General features: G+C 42.1%; 1 protein-coding gene across 2 annotated transcripts; it reads left to right on the top strand.

Moving 5' to 3' along the window:
* Positions 1-9,006: 9,006 nt before the first annotated feature.
* On the top strand, positions 9,007-17,264 carry LOC148121245 (uncharacterized). Of its 2 annotated transcripts, XM_087909301.1 has the most exons (5): positions 9,007-9,457; positions 10,211-10,337; positions 10,520-10,580; positions 13,088-13,149; positions 15,553-15,691. In XM_087909301.1, the coding sequence occupies exons 2-5, from the start codon at positions 10,304-10,306 to the stop codon at positions 15,651-15,653; spliced, it is 258 nt and encodes an 85-aa protein (XP_087765427.1). In that variant the 5' UTR covers positions 9,007-9,457; positions 10,211-10,303; the 3' UTR covers positions 15,654-15,691. The 2 variants fall into 2 exon arrangements, with proteins under 2 accessions (XP_087765427.1, XP_087765426.1); XM_087909300.1 differs by lacking the exon at positions 13,088-13,149 and having other exon boundaries at positions 9,120-9,457; positions 15,553-17,264.
* Positions 17,265-19,485: the final 2,221 nt, after the last annotated feature.

Raw genomic sequence — 19,485 nt, 5'->3', positions numbered from 1 at the left:
TTTTCTCCGATTACTATACTTAGGTTTTATGCACACCCACACATTAGCATATACATAGTTTTGAAACTGAAATAAGGGCCAACGAGCTCACTCACCACTTTAGGACACTTACTGCCAAACTCGACTGACTCAGTTAGTTCTCACATAGAGGAAGTAGGCAATAGACACCTATAAGTTGTCCTCTGATTGGCACATTCACACCATGCCACTGCTGTTTGCATGCCTTTTTTTTCGTTTTTGAGACTGGGTTTCACTGTGTAGCTCTGGCTTTCCTTGAACTCATTCTGTAGGCTATGCTGACCTCGAACTCACAGAGCTCTGCCTGCATCTGCCTCTCATGTTTGGGAACTAAGGACATGTGACATTACCACCCAGTCACAGTTAATTTTTTTAAAAGAGGAAACTTACAAAGCTAAGTAGATAATCAAAATATTAAGAAAATGAAATGTGATGTACCTATTAAAATTAATTTATTGAAAAATTCCTAGAAGTATTAATGTTTTAAAAAGATGCTTTCTGTTTAAATCTTATTTTCTCATTGTCTGGTTCAGAAATAAGTTATTTAAAAAAACATTTCATCTTGGTGTAGTGCTACATGCTTATAAACCCAGCCCTTGGGAGAGATTGGCAGGTGAATCTCTCTGGATGACACATCCTGCTCCCCCTTGGCCAAGTTGGAGGGAGTTTGAAAGTAGTCTGGCCCAGATATTGAGTTTTTGGATGGCCATGGGTATATATATAATCCTGTGTCCAAAAATGCAAAAAAGAAATCTGAAAAGATGACTGCTTTTCCAGGGGACCCAGGTACAATTCTCAGCACCCACCCTCTTGATGATTACATAAGAGAGCCTGTGGAAAGTTAACTTACTTTACCAATTCCTTCCTGGCCTCACGAACTGAGATTGCTATTTCCAGTGCAATATCAGTAAAATCAAAATGTTTAACATCTAATTGTGCAATGGCCAATCTACCTAAAGCTACAGAAGGAGAGATGTCATTAGCCTGTCATCACATATTATCCTGAGAGTCAAAAATAACTACAGGTATCTGAACTCTGACCAAAAACAGTCATTTTTGTGTCATTTTGATTGTTAATTGCCTTTAAACTTATTTTTCCCACTAAATTGTTTCCTATAGGCTTTATATCACAAGAGCTTAAATCTTTGGAATGGATTTATTTACAAGATAATAGCCAGAAATTACCAGATAGCCAATGGAATCTCTATAGCCTGTTGTATCTTTGGCAAAATATCACATTACTGCACTTTATTGATTACATTATGCAGCAGATAGTAATCACAAACTCATTGGTAACATATATTGAGTCAGAGGATGGGACATTAACCAAAATTCAACATCCTCTCTCATCGAAATTCTTAGGAATCCAGTGCTATGTGGCTTAGAGAGATGTTCCTTCTAATGTGAAGGACAAGTTACAGCACCCATCCCCTTCCACCACCAAGAAAGAATCACACCATTTAGTTGGCCTGTTTGGATTCTGGAGACAGCACATTTCTTTCTTGGGTGTGTTGTTTCAGCCCATACAACAAGTGACTTAGAAAGTTGCTAGCTTTGTGGGGTGGGCTGGGAACAGGCCTTCAATTGGTCCCAGCTGCTGTATAGGCTTCTCTACAACAACTAATGGTATTCAAAGTGTCAGTGGTAGATAGCAATTCTCTTAGGAGCCTTTGCTGGTCCAAAAAAGAGACCTCTGTGATCTTGGAGCAAGGTTCTACCACCATCTGTACACAACTATTTTCCATTTTCGAGACAGCTGTTGGCCTGTTCTTCAATCTGAGTGGAAACCTGAACATTTGACAGTGCACTGCCATCATATTATCATGCAACCTGAGCTGCCTGCCCATCATAATCTGGGTGTTCTCTGACCCACCAAGTCATAAATTAGAGCATAAGCAGCAGTGATCTATTATCAAATGGAAGTGATGTATTTGTGATTTGACTGAGCATGTAAAAAGAAACAAGCAAGTCACACTGCACTCAGTTTCTGATATGCTATCCTGGACTTCCTCCAATACATTTTGTCCGTCCGCAACAACAGCCTGGCAGGATTTATCTTCTAAGCAATTTTTGGCAAAATATAAGAGGACTACTAAAAGAGGTAGCAAGGCCCCTACGAGACCTTCCCAATGCGGAAACAAGTCAAGCCCCAAACCGAAAAGTCCAAGAATAGTCATACCTCTCTGAGTAAACACCCTGCAGTTCTGAATCCTCCTTGTGTCCAAGGGGTCTCCGGCGGTGCGAGCAGTTGTCAGGGTCCCTCGGCGTCCCGGGGTTTCGAGCACCAGTTGTCCCGCGCTACCTTCTCGCCAGCAAGAACGACGCGGGGCACTTAGGATACTTCTGCAGTAAAGCTTTAATGCGTCTTGAGAGGGAGAGCATCAGCTTTCAGAGCGGAGACCCAGAATGAGGGGAACCCAGCCCTTATAAAGGAAACAGTCCTCGCTTCTGACGTGTCACTCTTGGATTGGTCCACTGCCCATTATCCCAGGTGATGCCTCGGAAGTAGGCAGGGACGCAGCGGTAGAGAGTTACCAAGCACGTGGGCTGGGATTAAAGGCATGTGCTACATCACCTTGAACTCACAGAGGTCTGCCTGTCTCTGCCTCCCAGGCATTGGGACCAAAGGCGTGTACTACCACGCCTTGAGGTTGCAGAGGTCAATCTGCCTCTGCCACCCAGGCATCAGGACTAAAGGCGTGTACTGCCACACCTTGAGGTCACAGAGGTCAATCTCTACCTTTGTTCCTAGAAGCAATGGAGAATGTGGTCCGGCCCTCCACATATCCCCCTTTTTTTACTTCTTTGCAGAAAGGCAACTCCCTCAGAAGGCAAAGATAGAGGTCGCACTTCCCAGAGCGAAAAACATTACAATGGGCTTGCACGGAATCTGCCCCTAGGTTCATGACACCTGGAACCTATCCGGCCTGCCCTCTGCCATTTTTCTGGGAAAGGGAATATACGACAGGAAACCCTTATGCAGGACAACATATCTCTCAGAGAGGGCCATTCTCTGTGTGATGCTCTTCAGCTCGACAACCTTCAGGGCTAGCTAAGCCAAGCACTCCACCCTGTGCAATGGACCATTGTCCTAGGGGTGCAGGAGCTGGTTGGCATAAACCTTACTGCTTCAGCATAGATAACCACACATCGGTAGAGGCCCCTGTTTCAGGGCAGCCAACGCTTGTGCCATAACCACTTTGTCCCTACGATTTTGGGATTTGAGTCAGCAGACCATCCAGAGGAGAAACACTAATCCATAGCATAGGACTGTTCCAAAACATTTCCACCCCCACCCATTCTTTGAAGTAGGGGAATGAGAGACACAGACCAGGACTGGAGTCCTACGGCCAAGCTTATAAATCATCTCTAGGACAGTAGGGAGGGGGCCCAGAGTCTTATTGGTTGTAAAAAATCGAGGAAACACCGCCATCCTATGGCTGACTGGTAACAGCTTCGGGTAAGCTGAGAGTATCCTCCATCGGTACTCTGTCATCCATCCGCAAAATGGCAGGAGGAGCAGCAGCCAGGTCCTCAGGCGAATCCGTGTGTTGTGGATCACTCTTCACTGTTCGGGTCAATCGCTCTGGCAGCCAGAATGGGCTTTCTTGATCCTGTGGGAAGACACAAACAGCTCCCCTGGATCTCAATAAAATGGGATCCGGGCCTTTCCATTCATTAGAAAGCACATCTTTCCACTTAACCAAATCTTTGGGCCGCTGCGGATCCGAACAATGTCGTGTTGCAGCATTTTGGCCATTATCATCCAAATTTAAAAAATTTATGGTGAACAGAGCCATGGCGATGGCCACCCTTGGCGTCGTGGGCAGCTCTGTCAATATTCCCCCTTTCTGTTTAAGTAGATAAGATTTGAGTGTGCGATGCGCCCGCTCTATGATACCTTGTCCCTGGGGGTTATAAGGCAGGCCTGTAATGTGGGTGACCTGCATCTGCGCACAGAATTGCTTAAACTTTTGAGAAGTATAGGCAGGCCCATTATCCGTTTTTAAAGATGTGGGCTTGCCCCAAGCACTCCATGCCTCAAGGCAATGTTGAATGACATAAGAGGTTTTTTCTCCTGTAAGCGGTGTGGCATGAATAATGCCAGAGCATGTGTCAATCGACACATGCACGTACTGAAGTTTTACAAAGGCAGTGATATGAGTTACGTCCATCTGCCATATTTGCAAGGGCGTAATCCCTCTGGGGTTCACACCAGTGTGTCTGATAGGAAGAAACTGGCAACAGCTGTGACATTGGGTTACAATATCGCGAGCCTCTTTTCTGGTAAGAGAAAAACAATTGCGCAGGGTTTCAGCTGTAACATGAAACTTATCATGAAAGGTTTTAGCGGTCTGCAACGGGGAGGCAAGAGCTACTGCAGCAAGCCGCGTAGCACGATCAGCCAGGTCATTGCCCAAACTCATTGGGCCTGGAAGCCCCGAATGTACCCTTATGTGTGTGATAAAAAATGGAGCTCTCCTACTTAGTAAGCACTCCTGTATCCTCTGGAAGAGAGCTGCCACTGTACTAGTAGGTTTTATAATTCCAGCGGCTTCTAATAATTTAACAGCGTTAACCACATAGGCAGAATCAGAAACAATATTAAGGGGACAAGGAAATCTTTGAAGAACCTCTAAAACCACCATACATTCCACCACCTGGGGCGAGGTGGCAGAAAAGTTCTTTATATATATTTTAGAACCGACAACATAGGCTCCCACACCATTCTTGGAGCCGTCTGTATAAACCGTCATCCCGTCTTTTAATGGGGCAGAAGATGTAACTCGGGGAAACACAATGGGATGACATGCAGTGAACTGCAGCAGAGGGTGTTTGGGATAATGATTATCAATTTTCCCCGAAAAGGTTGTAACCAAAATGGCCCAATCGTCAGAGGCAGCGGCCAAAGTTTGTACCTGAGAGGAGGTATAGGGAATTATCATAACCTCTGGATGCTTGCCAAAATGACTAACAGACATTTTAAGGCCTTTAAGGGCAATTTGAGCTATAGCGGCGGGGTACCAATCAATACTTTTGTTAGGAGAAGCATGCGGATGGATCCACAATAACGGTCCGTCCTGCCATAGCACAGCGGTGGGTAGCTTTCTTGTTTTAAACACGCATAGAGCAAATGGTTGAGTCTCATCAATACGGCACTGCTGTGCCTCCTTAATGGATTCCTCCACTAGCAACAAGGCTGCCTCTGCTGCCGGCGTCAAGGCCCGAGGGGAGGTAATATGAGTATCTCCTTCCAGGACATCAAACAATGGCTTTAAATCAGCAGAGGGGATTTTTAAAAACGGTCGCAGCCAATTAATATCTCCTAACAACTTTTGGAAATCATTTAACGTTCGCAAATCATCCCTATAAATTTTTATTTTTTGAGGCAGAATCTTTTCAGGAAGAATAACAGAACCTAAAAATTGGCCAGTGTCTGCAATCTGGACCTTCTCAGCGGCTATTTGAAGACCCCATAGCTGTAAACTTTTAACAAGCAGTGGGTAGGCTTCCTTTAGGACCTGTAAGTCCTCATGACACATAAGTACATCATCCATATAATGAACCACGAGCAAACATGGAAACCGTTCACGAAGCGGTTTAAGAGCCTCCTGCACAAACATCTGACAAATGGTCGGACTGAGGCACATACCCTGAGGTAGGGTTTTCCATTGAAAACATTTACTAGGCTCTATATGATTAATTGAAGGAACCGTAAAAGCAAAGCGAGGCCTATCAGCAGGATGCAATGGAATAGAAAAGAAACAATCCTTAATATCTATTATTACCAGACTCCAATTTTTGGGCAAAGCTGAAAGCACCGGGAGTCCCCGCTGTACAGGCCCAAAGAGGTGCATTTGTTCATTAACGGCTCTCAAATCATGCAGCAAGCGCCACCTTCCAGATTTCTTTCTAATGACAAAAATGGGTGTATTCCACGGAGAGGTGGATGGTTCTATGTGTCCCAGAGCCAACTGCTCATTAATTAGCTGATTCACTGCTTCCAGTTTTTCAGAAGTAAGTGGCCACTGGGGAACCCATACGGGGGTCTCTGTTTTCCACGGTATGGGCCGTGCTGCCCCAGTGGCGCCTAGGAAAAACCCAGGCCCTGTTTGTCTACATTAGGTTTAGGATTTATTGGCTCCCGTATTCCCTGCTGGGAGCGACCCAAGCCCCTTCCTGGCCTATGACCCATTCTGATCATAATATCTTGGGCCTGAGATGAATATGTATTAGATAAGGTCAATCCCATGCCCTGCATCACGTCTCTTCCCCACAAGTTGAATGGCAGGGGGAGGACATATGGTGTAAAATATCCCGACTGCCCTTCGTCTGTTTTCCAGGTTAATCTGGTGGAGCTAATGGTGGGGTTTGCACTGTAGCCCAAGCCCTGTAGGGCATGAGACGACTGGGTAACGGGCCAGGACCGTGGCCACCAGTGCGATGAGATAATACTTTTGTCCGCACCGGTGTCCAAAATGCCTTCGAAGCATTTACCATTGACCCAAAGGGGCAGTTTGGGTCGATCGTGAAGGCTAACAACCAAGTAGGCTGAATCCTGTCCTGTTGACCCCATTAATCTATTCTCCGACCTCTGGTGGATGTCTGCCGGGAGAAGCAGTAACTGAGCTATCCTGTCTCCTTTACTGATGGAAAAAACTCCACTAGGGCAGGAGCATAGGGCTTGTATCTCAGCAGTGTGCTGACTATCAACGAGACCTGGGTGGACGATTAATCCCTGTAGGGTAAGCGAGCCACGTCCAAAAAGCAGGCCCACACTTCCAGGGGGTAGGGGCTCAGGCAGCTGCACAGGGACGGGCTGTACCCCCATTTGAGGCATCAATAAGAATGCACAAGTCCATCCTTGTTCTGCCTCTAAGGGTCCCTCGGTTGTTGCCCTGACGAACTTGTTCCCATATTTTTGGGGGCCCTGGGACCGAGGGCCCGCCATCCCGTTTTTTTGGATCATCAATCTGTGGGTTTCCTAATGGTGGGAGGATCTTACCATGGGCGTCCCTAACGGAGCGGCAGAGCTCTGCCCTATGATAACCTTTACCACAGTGTGAGCAAAGCATAGGGGGCACTCTCTCCTTTTCTGATGACCTACAGTCCCTTTTTAAGTGTCCTGGCTTCCTGCATTTAAAGCAAACTCTTGTGTCTGGCCCTTTAAAAGGGCATCTTTGTGACCACATGATGGCTGCAGCCAAACCTGCATTTGTCAGGGGTCCTCCTAGTTCTCTACAGACCCTGAGCCAGTCCTGTAGCCCTTTATTTTTCCTAGGGGCTATGGCGGCACGGCACTCCTGCATGGCTTGCTCAAAGACAAGCTGCTCAATTAGGGGCGTGGCCATATCAGTATTGCCAAAAATGCGTCCTGCTGCCTCAGTCATTCTTGCCACAAAATCTGAAAAAGGCTCCTGCGTCCCTTGTATAATCTTGGTGAGCGGAGTGCTCCCTTCTCCCTTTTTTGTCAAGGCTTTCCATGCTCTTACAGCTGTATCGGCTATCTGGCAGTAGGCGCCGTAAGGGTAGTTTGTCTGGGCCATGGCGTAGTGCCCTCGCCCAGTCAGGAGGTCAAATGTCCATTGCTGTTGTTCTGGAGTTAAGGCCTGAGCGTTAGCTCTGGCCTGTTCCTGGGCTGCCTCGTGCCACAGAGCTTTCCATTCTAAATATTGACCCATGCTGATGAGCGACGCTTTTGCAACTGCTGCCCAATCTGCCGGAGTCATGGCAGACGAGGCCAATCTGTCCAACTGGGCTAAGGTAAAATTAGCCGTTACTCCATACTTTCTGACTGACTCTGCTAACTCCTTGATTTGGTTGTACTCCACAGGCGCATGTACTCGCCCATTTTCCCCTTCATAAACAGGGAAGGCCAGGTGTAACTTTCTTTTGACCTTGTCAGGCATAAATGAAAAGGTCTTTGGCTCAAGGCGTTCCTCATAAGGAGGCGCCAAAGGGGAAGTTGGGGGAGGGCGCGGCTCGCAAGGAGGTGGATGGGCTGTTTGGGATGTCCTCATGGCCCTACCGCTGGCTAATTCTGCCTCCTCCTCTGTATCTAGTTCTTCTACCTCCTCTCCTGAGCCAGAACTCTCGTGCTCATTTTCATGGTCACTTTCAATTTGCAGAGCTTCAAGCCCCTGCAGAGGATATAAACTACTGGTTTTTTCTTTTTTCTTATTATTGATATCAGAAAGCTTTTGACCTTGTAGGTCAATCTTCTCCCCCATTTTTATTTTCTCAGAACCACCGGGGGGTCCAATTTCCTTATTTCTTTTTCTTGTAGGCGCGCCTAACCTCTCACTGCACTCAGTTTCTGATATGCTATCCTGGACTTCCTCCAATACATTTTGTCCGTCCGCAACAACAGCCTGGCAGGATTTATCTTCTAAGCAATTTTTGGCAAAATATAAGAGGACTACTAAAAGAGGTAGCAAGGCCCCTACGAGACCTTCCCAATGCGGAAACAAGTCAAGCCCCAAACCGAAAAGTCCAAGAATAGTCATACCTCTCTGAGTAAACACCCTGCAGTTCTGAATCCTCCTTGTGTCCAAGGGGTCTCCGGCGGTGCGAGCAGTTGTCAGGGTCCCTCGGCGTCCCGGGGTTTCGAGCACCAGTTGTCCCGCGCTACCTTCTCGCCAGCAAGAACGACGCGGGGCACTTAGGATACTTCTGCAGTAAAGCTTTAATGCGTCTTGAGAGGGAGAGCATCAGCTTCCAGAGCGGAGACCCAGAATGAGGGGAACCCAGCCCTTATAAAGGAAACAGTCCTCGCTTCTGACATGTCACTCTTGGATTGGTCCGCTGCCCATTATCCCAGGTGATGCCTCGGAAGTAGGCAGGGACGCAGCGGTAGAGAGTTACCAAGCACGTGGGCTGGGATTAAAGGCGTGTGCTACATCACCTTGAACTCACAGAGGTCTGCCTGTCTCTGCCTCCCAGGCATCGGGATCAAAGGCGTGTACTACCACGCCTTGAGGTTGCAGAGGTCAATCTGCCTCTGCCGCCCAGGCATCAGGACTAAAGGTGTGTACTGTCACACCTTGAGGTCACAGAGGTCAATCTCTACCTTTGTTCCTAGAAGCAATGGAGAATGTGGTCCGGCCCTCCACAAGTCAGTAACTTATTAAAATGCTTGCCTTTCTAGAAAGTATTAGCTTTACAGTTTAAGAGGAGTCACTCCAATTTATTATAGACAAGTACAGAATTGGAATGAATGTTTAAGTCTATGGAGGAATTTCAAGGGAGCCCTTAAGTGCTTTCTAATTTTTGTTTCTCTGTTTATTTTGTCAGGCACTATCACACTGTGTACCTTTGGCTGTCCTAGAAATCTTAACATACACCAAGCTTACTTGGAAATCAGAGTTCCTCCTGTTGCTGCCCCTTGAGTGATGTGGGATTCCCCTCTGTATGCTGTGATTATGTTTTGTTACCATTGGTTAGTAAAGAAGCTGCTTTGCCTTATGCCAAGGCAGAATAAGGCCAAGTGGGAAATCCTAACAGAGATGTAGAGAGATGCCATGTAGCTACCAAAGGAGAAAGATTTCCCTGGAACCTTAGCAGTAAGCCACAGCCTCAAGATAATACACAGATCAATAGAAATGGGTTAATTTAAGATGGAAGAGCTAGCTAGGAATACACCTATCAACCAAACAGTGTTGTAAATAATACAGTGTCTGTGTGATTATGCAGGTCTAGGTTGCCATAAAACAAACAAGCATTCTCCAGCTACAAATTGGCACCCACTATCGGCGTCATGGATCTACATAAGACCTAAAAATAGCTTAAGAAAAAGGGAGGGCTTCTAGACTCACAAAAATGGGAGCCAAGTGCAGCTTCTTGCTAGTCACATATTTTTTTTTCTGATAGGCTTTGTTTGCTGGCTGCAAGTAGAGGTGTGACTTCTTTTTTTTTTTAAAAAAATTACTCATTTATTTATTTAAAATTTCCACTTCCTCCCATCCTCCCATTTCCCTCCCACTCCACCCATTCCCCCTCCCCCTCGCTCTCCAGTCCTAAGAGAAGTCAGGGTGCCCTGCCTTGTGGGAAGTCCAAGCCCCCCCACCTCCATCCTAGGAAGGTATGCATCCAAACAGACTAGGCTCCCAAATAGCCAGTTCATGCAGTAGAATTTAAACTTTTACAATGCAGTCTCATCATTTCTATTATGTATATATTTGGGATACTTTAGGATACTCTGACCTATGAGGATGTACACGTGAACTTCACTCATGAAGAGTGGGCTTTGTTGGATCCTTCCCAGAAGAGTCTGTACAGAGATGTGATGCTGGAAACCTACTGGAACCTCTCTTCTATAGGTAGGAATATAAACTTTCTGTCACTTTTTAAACTAAAAAGACAAACCTTGGAGATTGGTAGTCTTCTGTGATTCTGAATGTGAAAGAGGAAGAATCAGACATTGTTCTAATGTTCACCAAAGATAGTGATTTTCATTATGCCTAATTTCCAGTAATATATTGTATTATGTACTGTATTTTAGGCTACAAATGGGAAGACCACAATATTGAAGAACGTTGTCAAAGTTATAGAAGACATGGAAGGTAATTTTTATATGCAAGCTGATACATTTGTACCGCTGAAGAAATGTTAATGTACCCTGAAGTTTTAATGAAAAACAGCAGTGTAAATAAGCACAGCTTTGTGGTGATTATTAAATTCTCACAATACCATGCAGTTATCAGATCATTGTTTACAAAGCATTTCTTTAAGAAACAAGATGTCACATTATTTTTACTTTTTAAAAGATTTTTATTTTTATTCATTTTGCACACCAACCACAGCTCCCCTCCCCTCCTCATGCGTCCTCCTCACTTCCTCCCACCCACCCCCATCCGCTTCTCTAAAAGGGTAAGGCCTTCCATGGGAAGTCAGCAGGACCAAGCCCCTCCCCTCTGCATCAAAGCTGAGGAAAGCATCCCAAAATAGGGAATGAGCTCCAAAAAGCCAGCTCATGCACCAGGGATAGATGCTGGTCCCACTGCTAGAGGCCCCACAAACAGACCAAGGCATACAAATATCACCCACATGAAAAGGGCCTAGCTCGGTCCCACGTAGGCTCCACAGTTGTTGGTCCAGAGTCTGTGAGCACCTATGAGCTCGAGTCAGCTGTCTCTGTGGGTTTTTCCATCATGATCTTGACACATCTTGCTCATATAATCCCTCCTCCCCCTCTCTGACTCGACTTTTAGAGCTTGGGGCAGTGTTTAGCTGTGGATCACTGCCTCTGCTCTCAGCAGTAGCTGGATGAATGTTCTATGATGACAATTAGGGCAGTCATTAATCTGATTACAGGAAAAGACCAGTTCAGGCACCCTCTCCATCATTGGTAGGAGGCTTAGCTGGGGCCATTCTCATGGATTCCTGGGAATTTCCCTGGCACCAGGTTTCTCACTAACCCCATAACGGCTATCTCTATCTAGATATCTCATTCATTGCTCTCCCTCTCTGTTGCTCCCCCAACTCGACCATTCTGTTCCCTTATGTTCCCATCCTCCATTCCTTCCCCTCTACCACCACACCTCCAGTTTACCCAGGAGATCTTATCTACTTCCCCTTCTGAGAGCAATCAATGTGTCCCTCTTAGGGTACTCCTTGTTACCTAGCTTTTCTGGGGCTCTGGATTGTAGTCTGCTGATCCTTTGCTTTATATGCAGTATCCACTTATGAGTGAGTGCACACCATGTTTGTCTTTCTGGGTCTGGTTATGTCACTCAGGATGATTCCCCCCCCCCCTCCTGCCCCGGGCCGTCCATTTGCCTGCAAATTTCATGATGTCATTGTTTTTTATGCCTGAAGAATATTCCATTGTATAAATGTACTTCATTTTTCTTTATTCATTCTTCAGTTGAAGGACATCTAGGTTGTTTCCAGTTTCTGGCCATAACAAATAAGGCTGCTGTGAGCATGGTTGAGCAGGTGTCCTTGTGGTATGACCGAGCAACCTTTGGGTATATACCCAAAAGATTATTTTTAGCTAGGTCTTGAGGTAGATTGATTCCCAATTTTCTGAAAAACCACAATACTGATTTCCAAAATGTCTGTACAAGTTTTCATCCCCACCAGCAATGGATGAGCATTCCCCTTATTCCACATTGTCTCCAGCATAAGCTGTCATCGGTATTTTTGATCTTGGCCATTTTGACAAATGTAAGATGGAATCTTAAAGTTATTTTGATTTGCATTTCTCTTATGGCTAAGGATGTTCAGTAACTCCTTAAATGTCTTTCAGCCCTTTGAGATTCATCTGCTGAGGGTTCTTTTTTTAGGTCTGAACCTCATTTTTTATTGGATTATTTGCTTTTTTTGATATCAAGTTTCTTGAATTCTTTATATATTTTGGAGTTCAGTCCTCTGTCTCATGTGGGGTTGATGAAGATCTTTTCCCAATCTGTAGGCTGCTGTTTTCTTGTGTTGACAGTGTCCTTTGCTTTATAGATGTTTCTCAGATTCAGGACATCCCACTTATTACTTGTTTCTCTCAGTGTCCTACTGGTGTTATATTTAGGATGTGGTCTCTTGTGCCAATGAGTTCAAATGTACATCACACTTTCTCTTCTATGAGGTTCAGTGTGGTTGGTTTTATGTTGAAGTCTTTGATCCATTTGGACTTGAGTTTTGTTCATGGTCATAGGTACGGATCTGTTTTCATTTTTCTACATGTTGATATCCAGTTATGCCTGCCCTGTTTGTTGAATATGCTTTAATTTTATTTTTAAAATTAATATACTTAATTATTAAAGTATATATACATAAAATTAAGATATATATAAAAGATATATATATATACTATATATCTTTTTATTATATTTTTAGCTTTTTGTCGAAAATCAGGTGTGGTGTGAAATGATAACTGGGTCTTCAATTGGATTCCGTTGGTCTTCTTGTCTGTTTTTATGCCAGTAAGAGGCTCTTTTCATTACTATAGCTTTATAGTAGAGTTTGAAGTTCGCGACTGTGACACCTCCAGAACTTCTTTTGTTGTACAGGATTGTTTTGTCTATCCTGGGTTTTTATTTTTCCATATGAAGTTGAGTATTGTTCTTTCAAGGTCTGTGAAGAATTTTGCGGTGATTTTGATGGGCATTACATCGAATCTGTGGATTGCTTTTGGTAAGATTGCCATTTTTTACTGTGTTTAATCCTACCTACCCAAGAGCATGGGAGATCTTTCCATATTTTGGTGTCTTCTTCAGTTTCTTTCTTCAAAGAGTTAAAATTCTGTCATACAGATCTTTCTCTTGTTTGGTTAGCATTACCCCAAGGTATTTTATCTTATTTGTGCCTATTTTGAAGGGTGATGTTTCTCTGATTTCTTTTTTGGCCCATTTATCATCTATATAAAGGAGGGTTACTGATTTTTTGAGTTAATCTTGTATCCTGCTACATTACTAAAGGTGTTTATGACTTGTAGGATTTCCCTAGTGGAATTTTTGGCATCACTTAAGTATACTATCATATCATCTGCACATAGAGTCTGACTTCTTTTCTGATTTATATCCCCTTGATCTCCTTTTGTTGTCTTATTGCTCTAGCTAGAACTTCAAGTACTGTTTTGTGTTAATTGGAGAGAGTGGACAACTTTGTTTTGTTTCTGATTTCAGTGGGATCTCTTTGAGTTTCTCTCCATTTAGTTTGATGTTAACTGTTGACTTACTGTATATTGCTTTTATTATGTTTAGGTATGTTCCTTGTATCCCTGCTCCCTCCAAGACTTTTTATCATGAAGGGTGTTGAATTGTGTTGAAGACTTTTTCAGCATCTAATGAGATGATCATGTGGTTCTTTTCTTTCAGGTTATTTATATGGTGGATTACATTGACAGATTTCCATACAATGAACCATCCCTGTATCTCTAGGATGAAGGTTACTTGGTTGTGGTAGATGATTTTTCTGATGTTTTTTTTTTTTGAATTTGGTTCACTAGCATTTTATTGAGTATTTTAGCATCAATGTTCATGAGTGAGATTAGTGTGTAATTCTCTTTCTTAATAGTGTCTTTATATGGTTTGGGTATCAGGATAACTGTAGCCTATAAAAAGAGTTTGGTAATGTTCCTTCTGTTTCTATTGTGTGGAACAATTTGAGGAGTATTGGTATTAGTTCTTCTCTGAAAATATTGCAGAATTCTGTGCTAAAACCATCCAATCCTGGTCTTTTTTCAGTTGGGAGTCTTTTGATATCTGTTTCTATTCCCTTAGCAGTTATTTGTCTACTTACTTTGTTTATCTGGACTTGATTTAACTTTGGTAAGAGATATTTGTCCAGAAAATTGCCCATTTCTTCTAAGTTTTCCAATTTTGTGGAGTATAGGTTTTTGAAGTATGACCTGATGATTCTCTATATTTCCTCCATGTCTGTTGTTATGTCCCCTTTTCATTTCTGGTATTGTTAATTTGTATATCCTTTCTCTGCCTTTTTGTTAGTTTGGATAAAGGTTTGTCTATTTTGCTGATTTTTCTCAAAGAATCAATTCTTTGTCTCTTTTAATATTTGTGTTGTTTTCTTTGTTTTGATTGTAATCAATTTTAATCAATTTGATTATTTCCTGTCATTTAGTCCCCCTGGGTGAGTTTGCTTCTTTTTACTCTAAAGTTTTCAGATGTTATCTTTACTCACTGGTGTTGGATTTTCCCTGCTTTTTCATGTAGACATTCAGTGCTATGAACTTTCCTATTAACACTGCTTTCATTGTGTCCCATAAGTTTAGGTATGTTGTATACTCTTTTATGTTTGGTTGGAATATTCTCTAGATGTCTGTTAAGTCCATTTGAGTAATAACATCTGTTAGTTCCCTTGTTTCTCTATTAAGTTTCTGTCTGTCAGACCTGCCCAGTGGTGAGAGTGGGGTGTTGGGATCTCTCACTATTAGTGTGTGGGGCTTAATGTGTTATTTAAGCTTTAGTAATATTTCTGTTACATAGGAGGTTGCCCTTGTGTTTGAGGCATAGATATTCAGTATTAGGATTTCCTCTTGATAAATTTTTCCTGTAACTAATATGAAATGTTCTTCTTTTTCTCTTTAGCTTGATCTTAGTTTGAAGTCTAATTTTTTAGATATTAGAATAGCTACACCAGCTTATTTCTTAGGTCCCTTTGATTGGAAAATTTTTCCCAACCCTTTCGTATGAGGTGATGTCTGTCTTTAAGGTTGAAGTGTGTTTGCTGTATGCAACAGAATGATGAATTCTGTTTTTGTATCCAATCTGTTAGCCTGTGTCTTTTTATAGGTGAGTTGAGTCCATTTATATTAAGGAATATTAATGACCAGTGATTGTTAGTTCTTGTCATCTTAGTTTTTGTTGTGATATTATTGTGTGTGATTTTCCCTTCTTTGGGGTTCCTTAACTAGTTATAGTGTGCGACTTACCATAGTTTAGTAGAGGAGCAATTTATGAGAGATATGAAGTCATAGTGAAGAAACCTGAATCCCTATACCACATCTCTATGAGTCTTAACAATTTTCATGTGAACACAATGTGGAAACCTTTTATTTTGTTATTCTTCCTTTAATAGTTGTATCATCTGTCACCCTGAACACAAGCCATGTGAACATAAGGAATATGGAAAGAAGCAATGTACCTCTGTTTCTCCCAGGACATTTAAAAGCTGTATAGTAGTCCCTACTATGAGAAGACATGATGGCTGTGATACGAGTTCACAATTAATTGGTTTTCCACCTTCAGTGACAATACATCGACACTCTCACATTAGAGACACACCTTATGAGTACAAGGAATATGGAAATTCGTGTGCCTTTACCAGATTACTTTGTACATGTAGTGTTACTAGCACTACAGGAAAATGTTATGTATGCAATCAGTGTGGTAAAACTCTGAATTCTTCCAGTTGTCTTCAAAGACGTGAAAAAAATCACATACAAAAAAGAAGTGATAAATGTGGGCCTTGTACAAAAGACTCAAACCATCACGGGTATTTTCAGAGACACAATACAACCAATGAGGTAGAGGATATTTATGAATGTAAGCAACATGATAAAACATTTATATCTGACTACTCCTTAAAAGTACACAAAAAACCTCACTTGGTAGTAAGACCCTATGAATATAATCAAAGTGATAAAGCCTTTCCATGTCACAGTCTTCATCAAGTACATAGAACTAATATTAGAGAAAAAAGGCATGAATGTCATCAATGTGATAAAGCCATTGCACATTGCAGTTATCTTCTAAAACATGAAAGAACTCATACTGAAGAACAACATTATGAATGTAATCAATGTGGAAAAGCCTTTTCAGATAAGAGTACTCTTCATAGGCATGAAGGAAGTCATATTGGAGAGAAATGTTCTGGATTTAATCAAAGTGTTAAAGCCTTTGTATATAAAACTCCTCATGGGCACAAAAGAAGTCACACTGGAGAGAAACTTCATGAATGTGATCAATGTGGTAAAGCCTTTGCACGTAAAAGTCATCTTCATATACATGAAAGAAGTCATACTGGGGAGAGACCCTATGGATGTAAGCAATGTGGTAAAGCCTTTGCATATAAAAGTGTTCTTCACCGGCATGAAAGAAGTCATACTGGAGAAAAACCCTATGTATGTAATCAATGTGGTAAAGCCTTTCCATGTATAAGTGATCTTCGTAATCATGAAAGAAGTCACACTGGTGAGAAACCCAATGAATGTAATCAATGTGGTAAAGCTTTTTCACGTAAAAGTCATCTTCACAGGCATAAAAGAAGTCATACTGGAGAGAAACCATATGGATGTAATCAATGTGGTAAAGCCTTCGCATGTAAAAGTGATCTTCATAGGCATGAAAGAAGCCATAGTGGAGAGAAACCCTATGGCTGTAATCAGTGTGGTAAAGTGTTTGCATATAAAAGTCATCTTCACAGGCATGAAAGATGTCATACCAGAGAAACCCTCTGGATGTAATGCATGTGGTAAAGCCTTTGCACATTTCATTCATGAAAGAAAGCATACTGGAGAGAAACCCTCTCAATGTAATCAATGATGTGAAACCTTTGCATGGAAAAGTCATCTTCAAATAAATGAAAGAAGTCATATGAGAGCAATTCTGTGCATGGCAACAATGTGGTAAGCCCTTTCCACATAAAAATCATCTTTAATACATGGAAGAAGTCATTCTGGAGAGAAACCCTATGCATATAGTCAATGTGGTAAATTCTTTCAACATACTGTATTTCAACAATATGGAAACAGAATAATTTGAAGAATAAAATCAATTTGCAAATTAAAATGGTACTTGTGGTATTATCCATTAGTTTTAGATTATGCTACTTTATTCAGAAGACTAAATACTTGTTCTTTACATTTTCTCTAAAACAAATGCCAGGAAATGGTGCAGGAGAATTGTCTGTGTTCTGTCAATCATATTTTAAATAAATGCTGATTGGCCAGGCAGGAAGTATAGGCAGGAAACCAGACAGGAAGTAGAAGTGACAGGAGAATTCTGGGAAGAAGGAAGCTCTTCCCCCAGTCCTGCCCAGACCACGGAAGAAGCAAGATGTAATCTGTCCTGCTGAGAAAGGTACTGAGCCATGTGGCTAACATAGATAAGAACAATGGGTTAATATAAGCTACAAGAGTTAACAAGAAGCCTGAGCTAATGGGCCAATTAGTTTTATAACTTATGGAGATCTCTGTGTGATTTTCTTTGGGGATAAACAGCTGTGGAAACCAGGCAGGACAGAAAACCCCAACAAGCAGGCCCTCTCATGTTACAAGGAAATTTTATTAGTGGGTAAACATGGTTACTGCTAAGATTGATGACCTGAGTTCATTCTCTGAGAGATCCATATTACTCGTACAAAATTTTCTCCGATTACTATACTTAGGTTTTATGCACACCCACACATTAGCATATACATAGTTTTGAAACTGAAATAAGGGCCAACGAGCTCACTCACCACTTTAGGACACTTACTGCCAAACTCGACTGACTCAGTTAGTTCTCACATAGAGGAAGTAGGCAATAGACACCTATAAGTTGTCCTCTGATTGGCACATTCACACCATGCCACTGCTGTTTGCATGCCTTTTTTTTCGTTTTTGAGACTGGGTTTCACTGTGTAGCTCTGGCTTTCCTTGAACTCATTCTGTAGGCTATGCTGACCTCGAACTCACAGAGCTCTGCCTGCATCTGCCTCTCATGTTTGGGAACTAAGGACATGTGACATTACCACCCAGTCACAGTTAATTTTTTTAAAAGAGGAAACTTACAAAGCTAAGTAGATAATCAAAATATTAAGAAAATGAAATGTGATGTACCTATTAAAATTAATTTATTGAAAAATTCCTAGAAGTATTAATGTTTTAAAAAGATGCTTTCTGTTTAAATCTTATTTTCTCATTGTCTGGTTCAGAAATAAGTTATTTAAAAAAACATTTCATCTTGGTGTAGTGCTACATGCTTATAAACCCAGCCCTTGGGAGAGATTGGCAGGTGAATCTCTCTGGATGACACATCCTGCTCCCCCTTGGCCAAGTTGGAGGGAGTTTGAAAGTAGTCTGGCCCAGATATTGAGTTTTTGGATGGCCATGGGTATATATATAATCCTGTGTCCAAAAATGCAAAAAAGAAATCTGAAAAGATGACTGCTTTTCCAGGGGACCCAGGTACAATTCTCAGCACCCACCCTCTTGATGATTACATAAGAGAGCCTGTGGAAAGTTAACTTACTTTACCAATTCCTTCCTGGCCTCACGAACTGAGATTGCTATTTCCAGTGCAATATCAGTAAAATCAAAATGTTTAACATCTAATTGTGCAATGGCCAATCTACCTAAAGCTACAGAAGGAGAGATGTCATTAGCCTGTCATCACATATTATCCTGAGAGTCAAAAATAACTACAGGTATCTGAACTCTGACCAAAAACAGTCATTTTTGTGTCATTTTGATTGTTAATTGCCTTTAAACTTATTTTTCCCACTAAATTGTTTCCTATAGGCTTTATATCACAAGAGCTTAAATCTTTGGAATGGATTTATTTACAAGATAATAGCCAGAAATTACCAGATAGCCAATGGAATCTCTATAGCCTGTTGTATCTTTGGCAAAATATCACATTACTGCACTTTATTGATTACATTATGCAGCAGATAGTAATCACAAACTCATTGGTAACATATATTGCGTCAGAGGATGGGACATTAACCAAAATTCAACATCCTCTCTCATCGAAATTCTTAGGAATCCAGTGCTATGTGGCTTAGAGAGATGTTCCTTCTAATGTGAAGGACAAGTTACAGCACCCATCCCCTTCCACCACCAAGAAAGAATCACACCATTTAGTTGGCCTGTTTGGATTCTGGAGACAGCACATTTCTTTCTTGGGTGTGTTGTTTCAGCCCATACAACAAGTGACTTAGAAAGTTGCTAGCTTTGTGGGGTGGGCTGGGAACAGGCCTTCAATTGGTCCCAGCTGCTGTATAGGCTTCTCTACAACAACTAATGGT

The sequence above is a fragment of the Myodes glareolus genome, chromosome 8, assembly GCF_982192425.1.
Source record: "Myodes glareolus chromosome 8, mMyoGla1.1, whole genome shotgun sequence".
NCBI classification, from domain to species: Eukaryota; Metazoa; Chordata; class Mammalia; order Rodentia; family Cricetidae; genus Myodes; species Myodes glareolus.
This window is presented reverse-complemented; position numbering and strand designations above follow the sequence as displayed.

What these genes read in the sequence shown, in the direction of transcription:
- LOC148121245 (XM_087909300.1), top strand. Translation starts at nt 10,304, where the DNA reads ATGCTGGAAACCTACTGGAACCTCTCTTCTATAG. An exon ending in CTGGAACCTCTCTTCTATAG is followed by an intron (nt 10,338 to 10,519) that starts GTAGGAATATAA and finishes ACTGTATTTTAG; the next exon opens with GCTACAAATGGGAAGACCAC. An exon ending in AGTTATAGAAGACATGGAAG is followed by an intron (nt 10,581 to 15,552) that starts GTAATTTTTATA and finishes TTCCTTTAATAG; the next exon opens with TTGTATCATCTGTCACCCTG.